The sequence below is a fragment of the Platalea leucorodia genome (genome assembly GCF_965183815.1).
Source record: "Platalea leucorodia genome assembly, chromosome: 9".
In the NCBI taxonomy this organism is placed as follows: domain Eukaryota; kingdom Metazoa; phylum Chordata; class Aves; order Pelecaniformes; family Threskiornithidae; genus Platalea; species Platalea leucorodia.
In genome coordinates, this window is record NC_138831.1 from 31,532,588 (window position 1) to 31,551,546 (window position 18,959).

The 18,959-nt window shown below is 37.3% G+C and overlaps 1 protein-coding gene across 1 annotated transcript; it reads right to left on the reverse strand.

Moving 5' to 3' along the window:
* Positions 1 to 1,354: 1,354 nt before the first annotated feature.
* On the reverse strand, positions 1,355 to 18,624 carry CHRNA5 (cholinergic receptor nicotinic alpha 5 subunit; the record flags this gene model as incomplete). Its single annotated transcript, XM_082322361.1, has 6 exons — positions 1,355 to 1,516; positions 3,676 to 4,507; positions 5,484 to 5,593; positions 7,046 to 7,090; positions 7,906 to 8,057; positions 18,507 to 18,624. 6 exons carry the CDS (start codon positions 18,622 to 18,624, stop codon positions 1,355 to 1,357), a joined length of 1,419 nt encoding a protein of 472 aa, XP_082178487.1.
* Between the last annotated feature and the right edge of the window lie 335 nt (positions 18,625 to 18,959).

Sequence of the window (18,959 nt, forward strand, 5' to 3'; positions counted from 1 at the left end):
GTGGAATATATACCCATTTTCCAAATTCATAACCACTATAAAAACTTACATTATCAAAGATACCACAATTCACATTAAACTTCTCAGCTAAACATGATTATTAATGTAGTAATTTAAGCAAATAAAAACCTCCCAAGACTTGCTCTAGCTTGGCAATACTGTATTAGCCCTGCAGGATGCAACCATATTATGAAGTACATCATTGACAAAACTTTGGTGTAGGAAAACCCCCGTCTGTTTTAGAGCCTCTTCCAGAAATAAACCTTTTAAGAAAGGTGGCATTGGAATGAATGTAAAGAATTTAAAATCAGTATTTAAAGAATATATTTTAATGGAATAATTAAAAAGTTGCAAGTTAGTTTTCAACACTCTCAGAACAAAGAAAGTATGGAAAGCTGTAAGTCCTCACTGCTTAGAGCATAATAATTTTCAACCCATTTCCTTCAGAAAGGCATTCCACAAATTCCTTCTACCTGTGCTTAAAAACTTAACGCTGAGAAACACACAAAGGCAGGAAATTATTAACATGTTTGCAACTAACATACTGTATCAAATTCTTCATCAAGAATAAAGAAATTTGAATGTTCCAGGCCTTTAGAAGACTTGTGCAACTTGGGAATTCATTTAATTGTCTTTGCCTTCCTTTCCATAGTTGATACAGAGATATCTATATACATGTCTCCTGTAGGCATTTTAAGCCTTAACTGTATTAAATGTTCATGTTAGGATGATAGAATGAACAAGGTTTTAAATTTAGCAGCAAATTCCACTGAAAATTTATAAAGGCAAAACATAGCCAAATTGCAATTTTTACTTACATGTTGAATATACAGGAAGTTTAACTGGTATTTTCATTATTATTTTAAATTTACTCTGTAGAAACTTTATACTTTTACAACACATTCAAGAGAGCTGATAAAAATTCTCCTCTGCATACTATAGTGAATTGAAATAAGCAACTCTACTGTGTAAATATCTGCAAATATTTAATACTCAATATAACATTTATAAGTAATTTAATAACCAGACTACAGTGATCATCATTAAAAAATTTTAAATCCTTCTATTTCACAGTAGGTGTCAGTGTATGCTTTGTGACATATCAAACATGCAAGTGCTTGAGAAGGTCCTTTTAATTCTGACCTGATTTAGAAGTAACTTAGTAGACTGGCGATAAGCACATTGACTTCTATGTGTCCTAGGGATGCCATGCTTTAATATAAACAAAATTTCCTGGGTTTGGATTTTTTTTCTCTTCTCTATCAGAAACATGCCTACAAAGAACATGCATGGAAATAGAGCTACTGCAAAACTCTTTAGAGCCATATTAGCAGGAGACAGATCCAAAAATATTTTATGCATTTGTACTGCCTATATGAGTAGGTACTATTATACTTGCCCATTTATGAATAACAGGAATAAATAACACAAGTGATCCAATTATTGAAACCAGAAGAAAAGTCCATAAGAACATTCGATCAAGCACCTGAGCAATAAATTTCCAGTCTTCAACAACCTAAAAACCAAAGAACATAAGAGTTGGTCAGTATGTGTGAGAACAAGTAAAAATACAGTACCAAACCCTGCAATTCTTCATCACTTTACAGTACACTTTTTTCCAATCAGGTCCATTCAGTAACCCCCTTTAACAACTGTTTATAATTACACTATGAGTTAGAACAGGAACAAACGTCCCTCTATGAAGATTGGTAAGCTATATAGACCAATACTAGATTTTAATGCAGAAACTGACCCTGACAAGCACTGAACATCCTCAACTACAGAGAGACAAAATGAGTATACAATTTTCTAACATACTGCAGGATTTAGGATTCATGCCACAGCCTCATCATAAAGTGGAATTCCTGGGCAGGAGCTAGAAGCAAAAGTTGTAAAAAAAAAATCAAAAAACAAACAAACAAAACCAACAAACAAAAAACACCACACCCAACCTCCCCACTCCACCCACCTCCCCCCCACCAAAAAACAACAACAAACCACCCAAACCAAAATTAAAAAAAAAAATTAAACAGTAGACAGCAGCTGTTGTGTTACATACAAGATCTGAAAGCTGTGAAGTTACTGCTGCACAGAGTTATACACTAGGGAGAATACTCACAGTACTTTTAAGACTATTTTCCTTTTTGATAGGATTATTCATATTATACACAGTTTTGCAAGTACAGCAGATATAATTGTGCAAGCAAATTAAAACCCTGCCAAAAAATTGTCTTTGATTTGAACTAGAGCTATCCACATTTCTCAAGCCTACTGATTCCTAAGAGGTAAGGCTACAACAGCACCGTGTAGTTTTTACTAACAACTTTTGCAATTAAAGCTTGCATTCTTTGGAGCCCAGATAATAAATACAAGTGAATCCCCAGTAAGCTGTATATTCATTTCTGAGGTTTAGAGTCACAACAGTATTACACCTGAAAAACAAAATACTTATCACCTCTCTTGTCACTGACAGTCAAACAGAGTAAGTTCAGCAAGAGAAAGAAAACCAACCCTTCATTTACAGGAAAATATGTATTTAATAGCAAACTATTCTATTTGTGTTGTTTATACAATGCAGGGGTATTAGATGCTGTTTTAACAGTACAGTAGATAAACTTATTTAAAATCTAGGCTGGATCCCTTGTGATAAGGTCAGAATTGAGTCCTGAGAAGGTACATTAGAGGTACACACAGGTACACACAGAGGTACACAGAGGTACACACAGCTTCTAGGCTAGCATATGAGAACACGCTCTCAGCAAGCAGCAACTTTTGAAGACAGTCATTTCTGTATAAATTGAAAGAATCTCAGGCCTTGCCATCAGAAACAGATAGCAGTATCATGAGACCACACAACAAACTTCTATATCTCTACACTAGCCTGAAAATAGCATTTAAGTTTCTGATGTACCAATGGTACTAGTTTAAAAGGCAGGGAAAGAAAAACAGATTGATAATACTCTTACCCGAATGGTGTAAACATCCAATAAGGATAGTTCAGAGTGCAAATATACAAATTGAAAAAAAGCCCTTGACATCCTATGATATAACTTAGAGACAAATAATAATAAGGCTAGAAGAGAACACTCAAGAATTCATCTAGTCCATGTTTGATCTCAGCACAAAATGACCAACATATGGTTATAGCTTGCATTTAAACTAATATAAGTTAGGACATTAAAAACTGTTTTTATTTGGAATTGAAAGCTGCAAAATAAGGCTTAGCAGTATTTATTCTGAAAATGTAAGGCAAATGCATTTTTCAGATAGCCTTCAGGTACAACATTAAAATGAAAAATACCTACTTCTCTCATCATGAAAATAACATCCAGCAGCACTGTAGGGAACAGTTACAGTACATGCTCTTGTAACAGACAAGTATCTCTGAAAATGTGTAATTAACAACATGAACTTACTTCTAGCAGAAAGCAAAATACTTTAAAGAACCCAAGGACCCAAGGACTGTATTGTATCAGCCCGATATCTATAAGAATTCTCAGTATTGTAACATACTTGCACTTCTTTCCAGTGGAAATAATTACACAGCTTCCAGTGAAGTACAAAAACTGGAAATCCCATAGCACATAATTTAATATGCAACTGCATAGTAAACCATTACTTGGTTTTCTAATTTCCAGTTTTACAAAATCAGTGTAATATGAGTAATACACCCACCTCGTGAACTTCATTCTCCTTCATAACATGTCTTGTAATATATCGGATAGAATCTAGAGCTGCTTCCAAGGTGTTCCTAGACGATTCTGATCCATTCATATTTCCTGTTTCCTCCTTCTGAGCAAAGTATCTATCTACATGACTTCTCATGCAAAGCAGCTTGGGAAGTTTGTGAAGAAATATCTTGCGAACCCAAGGTGCCATAGCATTGTGTGTAGACGAAGAACGATGATGAATATTGATAGCAAAGACAGTTATCACAATGGACAATGTCACAAATATCATAGTAAACACCAAGTACTCTCCTATAAGTGGGATAACTTTAGAAGATGATGGAATAATCTCTTCAATAACAAGAAGAAAAACAGTCAAAGATACCAGTACTGAAGTGCAAAGTGAAATTTTTTCACCTTCATTTGAAGGAAGATAGAAGACAAGGACAGTTAGAAACGAGAGCCCAATACAAGGAATAATGAGAAACAACGTGTAAAAAAGTGGCAAACGTCTAATTATAAATGAATATGTTACAAAAGGATACCAGCAGCATCCATCAGTCCTATTTCCTTTGCTCCCTGTTGCAGTCACTATTTCCCATTCTCCATTATCAAAAAAGTCTCTTTTGTCAACATCATAATCTTCAAGAATTATATCAACCTGTGAGCCATCGTAAGTCCAGGAACCAAATTTCATAGAGCAATTTTGGAGGTCAAAGGGAAAGAAGGTTACATCAATAGTACAAGAACTTTTGTAGTTTGCTGGTGGAGTCCAAGCAATGGTGCCATCATATTTTACCACAGTTTTTGTAGATGTTCCCTCAAAACGTCCATCTGCACTAAAAGAAAAGAGATATATGCAATTGCAATGGGGGGGGGGGGGGGGTGAATAAGAAAATATGTTTTGTTATTGTCATTTCAGCTGTTTATCCCTTCTCCCCCTTCATAGCCAAAATTCTGTATTGTGTTCATAGTCAACTCTTTTTTTTTTTTTTTTTCTAAATCTGAATCTCACACAGGTAAACAGTTTTGGAAGAGTGAAAAATATTTTCAACTCATGAAAAGATCTGTGCAACTTTCTGTGGTCCCAATGACTTATGAAAGGATTGTAAAAATCCTGACCTTTAACAGCATGACCAAACTCTGGTGTTTCTATTGGTAATACAGCATAAATACTTTTCAATTTGGCCAAATCATAATTATTGAAGTAAAAACGTCACGAAACAGGTAAAATAATACTTGTGTGCCACCTCCAGACTTGAATTTACAATCACTGCAACAGCCTTTTTCCCTGCCTCAACAAGTCAGGAAATGTAAAAGCATTGTATATGCACCTGAGTTGAGCAGAAAGGTTAATTCAAAAGTTATTGCTTCTGAGATCTGCTAAAAAAAACAAACAAACAAACAAACAAAAAAAAACCACAAAAAACCTTACAGTTGAGTGTAGTTCATTTTAAATCCATGCTGAATATGACTTACAACAGCATGAATTAGTTGCTTCCCTCCCATTGCTCTACACTATTAGTTTGTACCCAGCACTGTGCAAGACATTGTTTTCTAATTAAAAAAAGAGTTTACACAAAGAAGTGGAAATAAACTTTTCAATGAGACTAGAAATTCCATACAGAAGCAAAGTAAAACATTTAAGCATTTAACATGGCAACAAAATCCATTTGCATTCAGAGGCAAATTCTTCCACACGTTCTTAGCTCTATTAAATGTACACGCACATCTATCCAGTGAGCCTCCTAGAACCAGCTTGGGCAGTAAAGTTAGAAAGCAAATGTATTTTATATGAAAAGATTAAAATCTTACTTGTCATACAACACAATATCTGGAATCCAAATAGAATCTGATGGGACACGAATAGAAGTTATTCCAGCATAGTCTTCAGGATTCCATCTTAATTTTACATCTATCCATTCCTGTGGATATGTGAGATGTAAAAATCATTATTATTGTGAAGTTGATTTAAGCAGGGCAGGACTGGATGAAAATAGATAAAAAGGCAATTAAAAAAAAAATCAAACTGGCTTCTAAAATTTGCATACAACAGTGAATTTGCTGAACAGACATCTATTTAACCTCATCCAATATTTGTTTTCTGTTGTAAGGGCCACTTGACAGTATTTCTGTATAGAACTTAAGATATTAAAATCCTTTTTCAGAGCATGTATACATAAGTAAGAGCTATTAAAACTTATAGACAATTAAATTTGAAAAAAGCTTGTTCTGAATGAGTATCAATGACTTTGGAAGCTGATCAGAAGCAACTTAAACATTTTCATAAAAAAAAAATCATGCTGCAACTCTCACTATATAGTTGTTCCTATTTCTAACAGCAACACTAAAAATAGCACCATTAAAATCATAGTAGTACTTTGGTAATTTTGTACTTGAACTAAAAGCTCAAGAGGAAAAATTCAAGTTTCTAAGAATTCACCATCACACAGAATTTTAAATGCATTTTCAGGTCAGTTCTTATTTTATTTGAACTGGTGCAACTGCAACAAGTTCTGCAGAAACTATTAAGAGGGTACAAGGTGTTATCATCGACATATTACCATCTCATACTTGCTGAGTAGTCTCAAAGTTTTCCTAAAAAGAAAAACTTTGCCTGAAATCACGGTTACTGGAAAAGAAGGGAATGGGAAGCAACAGGAAAAAAAAAAAAAAAAACAAAAAAACAAAACAAAGGAATGAGCCCAAACAAAAATAATTTATTAAGATAGTAAGTATAATCAGGGTCTGCAAACATTCTTCTAAGTTAAATCAAGAACGATTTGTGAGCAGCATTTCCCAAGTTACTAATGGCCATTAAGTTTAGCATTGGACTCTGATTATTATAAAGCCTGAGGCTTTTTCCGACCCATAAACAAATATTCTTAAGAGGAAAAAGTAGCTCTTTATAGCAAGCATATACAACTTTGAAACTGAAATTCTTCAGTGATGTTTATCCGATAATCTCAAATACCCCACAAGAGAAAGAGTTTAAAACTATTATACAAAAGACTACACAAACCTATACTTTTCTTAATAGTTTTTGAAAGAAAACTTATGTACTGAAGCAGTAACTTTTATGGTTGGATACACACACCTAGGTATATTAAATGGCCATGCAATGCCATATCAGATTTCTTTTAATTAGGTAAATTTTTTAAATTTACCTTTTTTTGGTTGGTTGGTTTTGTTTTTTTAAGAGTTTTATAACAATCCTTTAAAGCATTTCCAGGGACATTTTTTAAAGATACTATGTAAAATTAAAATTCATGCAACAACTAAGTTTTTTTGAATATACAATTAATTAGAAAAGTTTCTTCCAACTTTTTACTTGCAGTTATGAAGCTTCAAATTTTTCATCGATATTTTACACATACCTGTTTCAACCAAACATTTGTTGTCATCAATTGATTTTTCTCATCCTATAAAAATAAAGCGTATTTTATGAAAAAAAATCTGCACAATGCATTCATAGTAACTAGCTGCTTTAGTTCAGAGGTCTGCAATTTAAAATACAAAACATACTTCTAAAAGCATTACAGTCACCGATAAGTATGTTTATATGAGAACTTTTTAAACATACAAGTATGACCTTTGATTATTTAACTGTTAACAGTGATATTTATCCACTTCTGTGTCTTTCCTCCCTTCCATTTTTTTATATGAGTGTATTTTATGCAGTCTTATGGTTTTTCTATAGAAGCAAAGGAACAGCCAACATGTGGAAGAAAAACCCCTCTTATAGCTATAAACAGTGAATTCAATTTGAAAAGAATATTCTGAAGTGAGTAAGTATCAGGGGGAAAAAAATCTGGTTGATCTCTTTTACATCACAGGTAATGCCAAGAGAGAATCTTCATTACCAGGCAAGTGACGTATTTGAAGGCTTAGAGGTTTTTTTGCTGCTTAAGCAGGGGAAAAGAGCAGTATTTGCAAGTGTTCCTGAATTTTACAGAAATTAGATTGATAAAGTTTAAAAATATGTGTTTTTCCCATTGAATAAATAATCAAAACACAATTCCCTAGGTTTAAGAATTTCGCTCACTTTTTTTTTCTGAAAACACCACTAAACATAAGAGCCATTTGTTTTCTATGTTTTTTATTATGCTGATAATAATTTTAGAGGTTTAATCTATTGTGTTTAAGCTGAAGTATGCACAATTATTTCACATGACATTATGTTCCAGATTTGTAAGAATTAAAGAAAAAAATAAACAAACTTATCTACTATACATACCACATCTACTAGCTGAGAGATTGCAAGGCCAAACTTTATTTTTATTGTGTCATTCAAGCGTTCCACTGGACGAACCCATCTTTGGTAGTCTTCAAATAAATGTTTAAACAAACGATCTTCACTTTTAGCAATAAAAGATGGTTCAGATATACCTATATAAAAAAAGTAATTTATTAACATTGATTTAAATGAACAGTGTACATCTGCATTCCTGTGTCCTAAGAGCTACAACTATGCTTACACAGAGTTAAATTTCTCATCTTATCCCCTTTTCTCTGGAAGCATGGCCAAGGTCTTGGAAGAAGAATTTTATAAAATTACCTGGTTTTATTAGCATCTCCATACCACTATCATACTTTCAAAATATATGACTCAAGAACATATAAGATAATTTTAGTAATAATAAAGGCAAAATGCACTTATATCATTTACCTGGTGCCATGCAATTATGGCACTCCTCTAAAATTGAAAGCTTATATATGAGAGACTGAAGTTCTACCATTCTAGAACAAGGTGGTACTTTTTAAAAACCTCCATCCACACTAAACAGGTCTCTAGTATATTGCATAACTTGTGCTCCAGTTTGAAACATCAGTCTCTTCATGTTTTATACATTATTTCTTCTAATGTTTGGTCACAGCTATAATGTATGAACCTTGCAGTACTTCTAGAGCACTTTTTCCCCACACTGTTTTGTATCTTAAACACACATGCCAATCTATTTACCAGTCTAAGCTCTACCTATTCTAATGTTATATTGACTGGAAGGCACCTTTCTAGTTAAGTAACAGTATACATTCAGTTACTCCTTTTTCGTAGTTCTCAAGGAGTCATTTCAACGCCTGGAGACTGACTGATCACCTGGAACAGCCAAAAATCTTTGCATAGCTTACAAAGAAGTGGAAACTAAATGTCTTCTTTTGTCTCCTGAGAGAATGGAATACATGACAGAGCTTTGGAAAAAAAAGTACCGCAGATGCAGAAACTGCAGCCAGGACTTTAAACGAGATACGTAAGTTGTCCTAAAGCACCTCAACAAGCAACCACTGTCTTTTATCTTTGGGAATCCACAAAAAATGAGGTTTTTACCAATGTGGTATCACTGAACTGTATCAGTAGAAACCCTGCTACCCCAAAAAAGGTAAAGTTTAAGGTTTCTCCATTATGAAAACCCATGCAAAAAAATTATGTACTCTAAGTAACAAGAGAAGGACAAACTCAGGGAAGACGTGGAGAGAGGGGAGGAAAAAAGGCAAGATCAGTGTCTAGCTAGGTAATTGGAGTAAGAACAGCTTTCAAAGGCAGTGTGAAAGACCTGAAGAGGGCCACCGCCTCAAGAAGCAGCACAAGCTACACACATCACCTTGAAGGGAATGGCTCCAAAAGGGTCTCCAACTCCCAGACAGAAGTCAGAGCAATCACCAGAAGATGTGAACATATGCTCTAGACAAAGATTTTTACTACTCACCGATGAGATTTAAACTGACTGAAACTACTGCTGAAAATTGTTACAGTCAGTTTAAGGGACAGAGTAAACCAAAGAAAGATGTTCACAACCACCTCTTTTTAATGCAGGTTTTAAATATTATACCATCACTAAATGTATGGCATGACCTCTCTAGAAATGATGTGCTCACTAACAGCATCCATCTAAAAAAAGATATATCAGAAACAGAAAAGCACCAGAGAATGTCATAAACAGATTAAAACCAGAGACAGTCATCCATACAAGGAGAGATTTAAAAGATTAACATTATTTTGTTTGGAGAGGGGGTGAATTTAGTGAACATAACAGAAGTAAAGCAGTGAACAATAAATACAGAAAAAACACTGACAGTATTTAACGTTTCTCATAAAAGAAGGTAAAGGAAACAAAAGCATCAATTAAAGGCAGTGTAAACAATTTCTATTTGCAGTTCATTACCATCAACATTCAGTAAATCAGAGATTATTCGACACTGAAGAGGACTAAAATTTTAGAATTGCCTGGGATTACTAAATCGTCAGTTACGTCACATAGCATCATCCTTACATAGGGCATCAGTTCTCATTTCAACACAACTTGCAAAATCCAGCTTAGAATTCGATCAACAGTTTGATGGCTTGCATTTGTTGCAGAGACCTGGCTAGCACCATTTAAGCCATTAATTTAGACGGACCTAAGCTAGTTCTATGTGACTGCAACCACTGCAGCCTAGAGAACTAAGACAGGCAACATAAGTTTTTAAGTTCCCTCCCATTCATCAAAGTGCTCTTGCGACAGCAGCGGCTTTCTGCTGTGCTGCAAAAGGCTGCATTTACAGATCTTTCGGACGAAACACCCAAAGCACCAGAGCCCAGCCGCAAGAAAATTCCCTGCCTTCTGCACTGCAGGTTTGGGGCAGTCCAGTAGAACTATTATTATGAATACTAACTGGATTTTCTCTGAAATTTTAAAGTAGGAGCAAAAGCAGCATCTAGCTTAAGGAATAGGATCAGCAAAGTGGGAGCAGCAGGACTCCTTCTCCCTCCAAATCTTAACCATACGCTAATGTGCTGCCAAGTGGTTCTTGTTGCAGGCCAAATCAGCATTTGGGTTTTAAGACAGTTTACCCTTCTGTTTCAAAATACAAATCTATCAGTTTACAGTTGTATTTCATTCATTCATAAACACTTAGCAACCTACTGTTCTTCAAGATGTATTATTTGTACATGCTCTATAATTTAATATCTTTCCATTTCAAGTTTGTTGACACGTGGGTTGTACAATAGCAAAGAAATGATGGGCAACTTGCCTTGTACCACTGAGCATACCTCAGGTGGGTACATTGAAACACACAGGACAAAAATTGCTGCCAAAAAGGATCCAGCAACAGAACACTACACACACACACGAGTTACCTTCACAGCTATTAGGTTAAAATATATTTATTTTTATTGATACCTTAGGTTCAGTGTATCCTCATTAGCCAAGGAATTTTTCTTATTTGTAACTATACATAGATTTACCAAGTACTGCTTTCTACAGACATCCAAAAGAATGCTTCCTGAAGACACAACTTAATTTCTCTATTTCTATATCCCTATTTCCTGAATTATGAATGGTCTTGTATATATTTCATCCTAATGTTTCATAAATACTTGATTTTTGTATTAGCATTAATTACATTTCCCTTTTACGGTTACAACACTCAACTGAATTTTTTGTACAATTTGAGAATGACTATGCAGCAGCTGGGTATTCTCTCTCCATTAATTGACCTTGAAGCAACGCAGAGGCAAAGTTGCACTTTCACCATTTCTGTGTTCCTGTAAGATGACCTCCTGTACAGCAATATAGCATCTTCAGGGTACATGCTGTTTCCAGATTAAGCTTCTCTTAAAACACAGTATCTTCTCTGCTATGCTAAATGGGGACTTCCTCCTTTACCACTTTTATATGCTTACAGAATTTTTTTCAAACTTTTTATGCTCAGACCTACAGTATACTCACCAATTTATTAAGATGACCATATTTACTAACAATATAGTTCAACTACTTTTTTCTTTTTTTTTTCTGTCACAGAAATATTCACACTTTTTCATATTTCTAGTTTATTCTGTTTATTAATAAGCTGGGGCATACTGGTCTATAAAAGGCAGCTTATACAAAGGAGCACTCCATGAAGAGGCTGGAGATGGTAACAACATATTAAGAGTCGGCAAAAATAAAATAAATAACCACCCCTACCTTCCCATATTTTATTTAATAGGATCACACAGCTCGCTTGTTACACAGACCGCACATGTTTAATTTCTCTTTTCCATGTGTCTGTATGCTTTTAGGATTATAATAAATAATAATATCAATTAAAAAAAAAAGTGAAGAACTGGTGGCAAGCAGGAAAATGGGTACAGAAGAGAGGAAAAGAGGTAAAATACAGTTAGTGGCTTAAGTTAGCAGCCTGGCTATGCTGGTTGGAGGAAAGCAGAGAGAGGTTAAAACCTACGACTAGCAAGATTAGCAAACAAACAACCCAGAGTACAAATCTCATACTAAATCAGATGGTAAGAGATTATGGAAGCACTCACCCCTACTACTAGCTCACTGTACTAAAAAAACTTGGAAGATTTGTAGCCTTTGAAGGGCAATTCTAAGCATGCCTGTATTTGTGTGGCTTTATTTTTGTTGAGGTAAGGTAATTTATGCAGTCTAAATCAAAGGTAGGCTGTCTATATTGTTCAGTGATAAATCACAATGACAATGTTTACTTTATAATTTACACCTGAAACTCTTCTCTGCTCACTCCCTCTCAGAGTGATTCCATGTTCAGCAAAAAAACCTAAATCACATGAGAAAATGCTGGATGGCCAAAATTTGAATTCTGCAAAAAGGAGACAAACATTTATGCACAAAGCAGATTAATGATTCAATTTTTTTAAAACTTTGAAGTAGTTGGAGCACACTTTTGACAAAATGGTAAGTAGAAATTCTAATTACACACTTGACTTCGGACAAAATTCTATTTTAAAATTCAGTCCTACCATTTTTCCCCCTAAATATTTAACAAACTTCTTTAATAAAAGTACTTTGGAAAAGCTATTTAGAAAAGAAGAGGAAGCATTACATGGGTCTCAGATGCATGAATAGCATGACAAAACATGTACATGTCTATTCATTTTGTTAACATTCTCAAGTCAAAATTTCACTAGTGCTGCTAATGGCAGACTTTTAACATGCTTCAGATAAATTACAAAAATGTTATTCTTTTGTAAAATCTGTCTTTTTGCATTGTTTCTTACTGTATCATTATGTGATGAAATTTCTTAGCATCTTCATATGATTTAGCAGCAGTATTCTTTTTACAAGAATTACCAGTGAAATATTTAGTGTCACAGCTATACCTCATATCTTTTCATAAATTTTTGTTTATTTGTTTTTAAATGAGAGAACATCACAGGCCATGTTTCTCCAAAGAATAAACTTTCTTTGAACTCTATATTCCACTGCACTTCCTTAGATAAAGTGTCTAAGAACCACATTGGGATTGCAGGTATAACACTGCTCCTTACATTTTAAACAATGTAGTTCAAAGCATTTTCTAACTGATATAATTGAGTGTTAATGATTTCAGGTTTTCTTTGGATCACTACTTGGTGCATTTTCAAAAGAGGTCCATGGGAGAAGGGGAAGGGTCACTTTTTAGAAGCTTAATGTTAAGATGTAGATTCAGAAGTAATATATATTACTAATGCAGATTTATAATCATATACCACTATAATGAAAAACACCACTACTAAGGACAATATCTGAATTCTCTCAGTGCCAGGAGGCACACAAGGCGCGAACGTTGTTCTTCCACTTTGATCGGTCTGCGGCTGCGTGGCGTGCCGCTTCCCAAGAGTTCCAGCCTGCACCATTCCAGGTCGTTTTTGGGCGACCCCGCTTTCTTCTTCCCTCTGGAGTCTGCCCAAGGGCACAGCGCAGTCTTCTGTTGGTTTTTTCCTCAGGACATGACCGATCCAGTTCCATCTCCTCCTCCTCACTTCATTACTGATTTTCTCCATCCCCACCATTTCGTTTTTTTGAAAGTTGATGCTCGTCGTTTCTGCAACTTTTTTTTTTTTTTTTTCTTCCCCCGGGAGGAGGTAGTTGGCCTCCTGCCCAACCCCCATGACTTGGAGGGCCAGTGGTTTTTCCGTCAGGGTGGCCTTCCCTTAGGCTGCGTTGGTTTGCGGCACCTTCTTCAATTTTATCCGGTGCACCCTCCAGAGAGGGATCCCCTATCCACCACCCAGGGGACGCGCCTTCTAGCCGTGCAGCCCCAGCCGAAGGACTAAGGACAATAAACATAGCAAAATATCCATACTTTGTAGTTAACATTAGATTCTTCAACAGTGTGCTATGATACATATAGACTGTTATCCACAAATCTAACTACTACAAACTATAGTACAACTAATAGTTTGCCTACAAACCAGGAAGGTGAATGAATATATGCAGCACACCTGCCTTCTACACCTACACTAGTATTTTTTATTAAGATGATACTGTGATTTTTTTAAGTAATATATTTTACATAATTTATAACAAATGAAGCACTATGAAGTCTAGAAGCGCAATGGTAACTGTTTAAATCTTATTCTAAAAATTGTTCAGTGGTCATTTTGAGAGGGAAAGAAAAGAAGTTTTCTGTCTTTCCTACAAACTAACTTATTCTAGTGAACATCAGTGCTTTTTCTCCTTTCAGTTTACAATTTTTCCCCAAACAAATCTAGTCTCATCACAATATTTTGGTAACTGGTGACAATTCTAACTGCAAGTCATATTTATATTGCAGCAGACAGGAAAAAGTAGACCAAGATCGTGTTCAATATTAACTACACAGATCTCTCTCTGTCTAAGCCTCCCTTTACATTTTAAAGAATCTCCCACCACTACTTCATTAAGCAGAAAAGATATGTAGTATATTAAATAATGTATAAAATTGAAGTTTTATTTCTGTACTGACTCCCCCCCTCCCTTTAAAAGGATTGTGAGTGATACTTTCTGTATGGTCTTCAATCTCTTTGCCTACTTTTCTTTCTATGCTTTAGGAATTACCAAGAATCCAATCACTAACAGTCAAGTGTTTAGTTAACAGTAAGCATTTAGAAAGATCAAAATCATCTTTACTAGAAGGTCTGGAAGTCAAAGCAGGATTACTAACTCTATTCAACTTACTGAATAAAAGTCAGAAAAGCCAGCTAATACATTCTGTACTTCCTACAAGTATCTTTTTCTCCCCTGTTTAAAAATAAAGACAAGGCCCATCACTACACCTACAAGCACGGAAAAGGTGGCTATTCTTGACCATTTCTTGTTGGTTTTTTTGCAAATTTGTTTTGCTTTCTTTCGTTCAGAGGTTGTCTTGTGATTTCAAAGGTTGGGAGTACAAAAGTGACAGCCTTGTATTTCTATCACTGTGTATTAATACATTCCTGGCAGCTGCTAGCTGCTGCAGGAACTTTTTATGATTTTCATTTACTCCTGGACTTCCAAGTTATTGGGAGGATTTCTGCCTTCTCTTTTACCTAGCACATCAATCTCCTGCCAACGAGTAGCAAAATAAAATGACATATTGTGGACATGAAACTATCAAGGATTTCAAACTGCAATATTGTTTTGCACTTACCAATATGAACAGAGGTACAAGAGCTGCACATAGAAAGCAAGGAAGACGTTTCTTACGTTCAACTCAAATTTAAAAGATTAAAGTTTCCGGCTTGATAATTGGAAAGTAAAATTAAACTATCCCCTAATAGCTTAGCTTCAAAGGATAATTATGGCCCATATGAATGAATGCATTTACAAGTTTGATTAATAACAGCATAATATACTGCCATGTAGTTTGTAACTAATCAAGAAATGGATACAATCAACTACAGATTGATGGTCAGTCTTTAGATTAAGAGCTAACTGGAGCACAAACCATTCCTTTCTGAATACCTGTGCTATAGATTCTATGGTAAATACACACAATATGCCAAACAGCTTCCTGAACTTTATAGTGAAGCTATTGCCAGCAGTAGTCTGATTAACAGCCACCTACAGCACTAACATTACAGGTCTGTGTCATGGCACATCATTTCCTCGCGAGTTCATCGACACTGATATTCCCCACTCAGCTTTCAGCAGGCAGAAGAACTGTGATCCTTCTCCCTGCCCACCAGCTAGGGCACATGAAAAGACTGCCTCATGTCAGGCTGCCTCAAGGTAGGAATTCTGGTCACTCTGAAGCCAGGGGGACTTTTTCTGTAACAGATCCAGGATTTTGTCATCTCTCTTTATACCAGTTTTAACCATTGCATTATTTTCACTGACTGTTGACCTGTCAGTAAGGATTGAAGATGGACTGTGAAGACAGCACCGAGGAATGCTGAATGCAAGCAGCAGAAAATGTGTATATAAGTTTGCTGATAGTGCAAAGAGTAAAAGGAAGAACAAGCATGTAGAATCTTAAAAGCGGAACCATTTATTCATACAGATTTAGAGGGTACGCATCATGGAAGTAAATACAAATCCACAATTTATGTAAATAAGACCTTTATGCAAATAAGACACAGGCCTTGGGCTTCTCACAATTTGCCAGTGCAGCCCTGGGTGCTGCAGAAGTTGCACACTGGCATTAACCTTCTGCCACAGTAGCATTTTCCCAATGTAGCTCAGTTCCAGTCTTGGATACGCTGGCACATACAATCCTACGGCCCATAGAAATCAGATACTCTGCTCAAAAACAGATGGGGAGTAGGAGATTTCAGAACATATACTATCATACAAAAATCAGGTTTTACTATCCTGAAAAGTGGGAAACTATGCAAGTACTTCCTTCCACAGTTCCTTCTACAAATCAACACAGACGTTTCTCCACAAATCAATGCTCACGTTTTTCTTCCTAAGAATCTCTAAAGAAAGCACAAAATATTTTAAGAGAAATATCACAACAAACCCATACAAGTAGGAATGTTTGCAGCTTCCTGTTGGGTAGGGAGAAGGATCCGATCATTAAACTGAGTGGAAAATGTTTGGGTGTATGAACTCCCAAGGAAACACTAGCACAGGTCTGCAGCATGGCACAGCAGCACTATAGGTCGTTGTTAATCTCGATTTAATTTGTGCATTTAAGTCTCCCCTGTTAGTTTCAGATTCAGAGCAAGGAACAAAACTTATAATTTGATTGTATTTTAAATCAGCATGCATTTTGTCTTGTCAAATCAGAGTTATCCAAGACAAAGGGTTAGTTCACCTCCGGACTACTAACTAAAGGAAACACCAAATTCATTTTCAAGCACTCTTAAAGTATCATAAAGACAAAGTCGCATCCATAATTCACTTCTACTCATTAAAATGATTACCGTACCACATGCAAAGCAATACCTCTAAAATAACTTTAACTGTATGTACATGATACATTGATTTAGGTTATTATTCCTGTTTGCCCTGTATTTTAATAATAGGTAGTTATAATGTTTTTCATCTTCTTAATAGCAAATTTCATTTTATTTTAGAGCAAACAAATTGTGAAAAGAAAATTTTATCCTCACTATGTATGGTCAGTTCTTGACGAAGTCAAAACTGTTGGCTTGTGCCAAAAGGCAAAATTTGGCTTAACCTGACTGCAAGTAGTTCCATACAGTCATACATACTATATAATGTAATATAATAATTTCACATAGTAGTATCTCCTGCCATGATGAAAAACACTACTTTTCCAAATACTGAGGCCAAGAATAGTCTTTTAAATCACACTTAGCAATAACAGACTGAGTTTTTATATGTTGGATTAAAACTGAGACATCAATACAATTTACTTTCCTTAAACCATATTTACGACCATTTTTTCAATTTTGAACTAATATTGAAAAAAGTCAGTTTTATTTTTCATTAATTTCCTTTCTGCTTATAAATATTGCAGTTATGAATTCAAGACATTTTGCAAAACTCTTAGTAACGTGCCCATAAATTATGTAAAAGCAATGTTTTGAAATAACTATTTCTAAATAATTCTTTGAAAGAGCATTGATTTTGCTCCTTTAATCTTTGTGTAATTTTATAAACACTTTAGCTTCACATGCTATTTTACATCCTTCAACTCTGAAAGTTACATCCTGATTGAATTATGAGACTGACTCTTTTGAAGTCAAAGAAATAATGCATAACCAAACTAAAAAGAATTTTGTTATAAATTCTTAAGAGATTTTTATGTGCAGCCAAATCCATACGTGATATTGCAATTTATAAAATATATTCTGTAAATTTACCTCCATACCAACTGCAAATGCAAAGAGCATGCACCACAAATATACAGTGGTACCTTGCCCGAGTAAGTGAACAGAGCAAAAACTGAAAGCCGTGACAGTTCAAATCTTCAAAGCACTAAATATTCAGACAAAAAGCGTAACAACTGCGTAATGAAATGTGTGGTAGTCAAGACCGATATGCACCTGGAAAGCCGTGGTTTGGCAAAGGCATTTTCGCCCCTTCCGTGAAAGGGGCAGCTCTGGTGAGCCCCTTTGACCACCGTCTCTGTAGGTCACGTTCGTTTTTTTAAAAACTAGCCGAAGTCCGGCAATCCCGAACTCGGCACTGCTCAGCGACCGCCGGGACCCCGCTTCACCTTGCCATCAGCCTTACCTTAGCCTCGTCCTGGCAAAAGCTGATGGCGTGGAAAAGGAAGGGTGATGCGTGGCGGTCCCAACCCCGGCAGCATTTCCCCCCGCACGCAAAAACCCGCCTCGTTTTTCCACACGAAACGCGCTCCCCTCCCGCCCGCGCTCCCGCCGCTCCCGGCGGCCGGCCGGGGCCGGGCTGCAGGCGGAGGACCGAGCAGCCAGGGGAGGCAGCGGCGGACCCCGGGGCTCCCGCACAACCTCCCCCTGTCCCCGGCGGCGAGCTAGCCCCGCACAACGGCGGGCTTTCAGGAAAGCCGGGGTTCAAGAGGGCTCGTAACTCTCAGCTGACCCTGCCCTCTCCTCCGACGCCCTCGCAGCTTCTCGCCGCAGCGCCTGCCTGCCTGCCTGCCTGCCACCCACCCCTCCCCTGCGGCCCCGGCAGGGCGCCCCGCCTGCCCTCACCCACACGGGGCCGCCCCGAGGCGCCTTACCCGCGTAACGGGCGCGGGCGGCGGGGCCGGCTCCGGGCTGGCCGAGAAAAGGCGCGAAGAGGCAGGTGAGGAGGAGCAGGGGGCGGCCGCAGCGCAGCCGGGCTCCGAGCTCGGCCATGGCTGGGGCACGGCCCCCGCTGCCTCCGAGCCCCGCGGCGAGGACGGGGCGCAGCGACGGGGCGCCGCTCCTCAGGGGCGGCGCTGGCCACGCCCCGCCGGGCAGCCATGAGGGGGCGCGAGGGGCGGGAGCGGAGCGCGCGCGGCGGGAACCGTTAGAACGGCTGGCGGGGGCGGGGGGGGCCGGGAGCCTCAGCCTCAGCCTCAGCAACGGCCTCGGCAAGGCATCGTCCCAGGCCGGTTTTCCCGGCGGCCGGTCCCGGAGATGGCCCAGAGGTACCGACTCGTGGCCCCGCGCTGTGTGGGAGACGTGTAGGGCTGTGTGGGGCCGGCCGG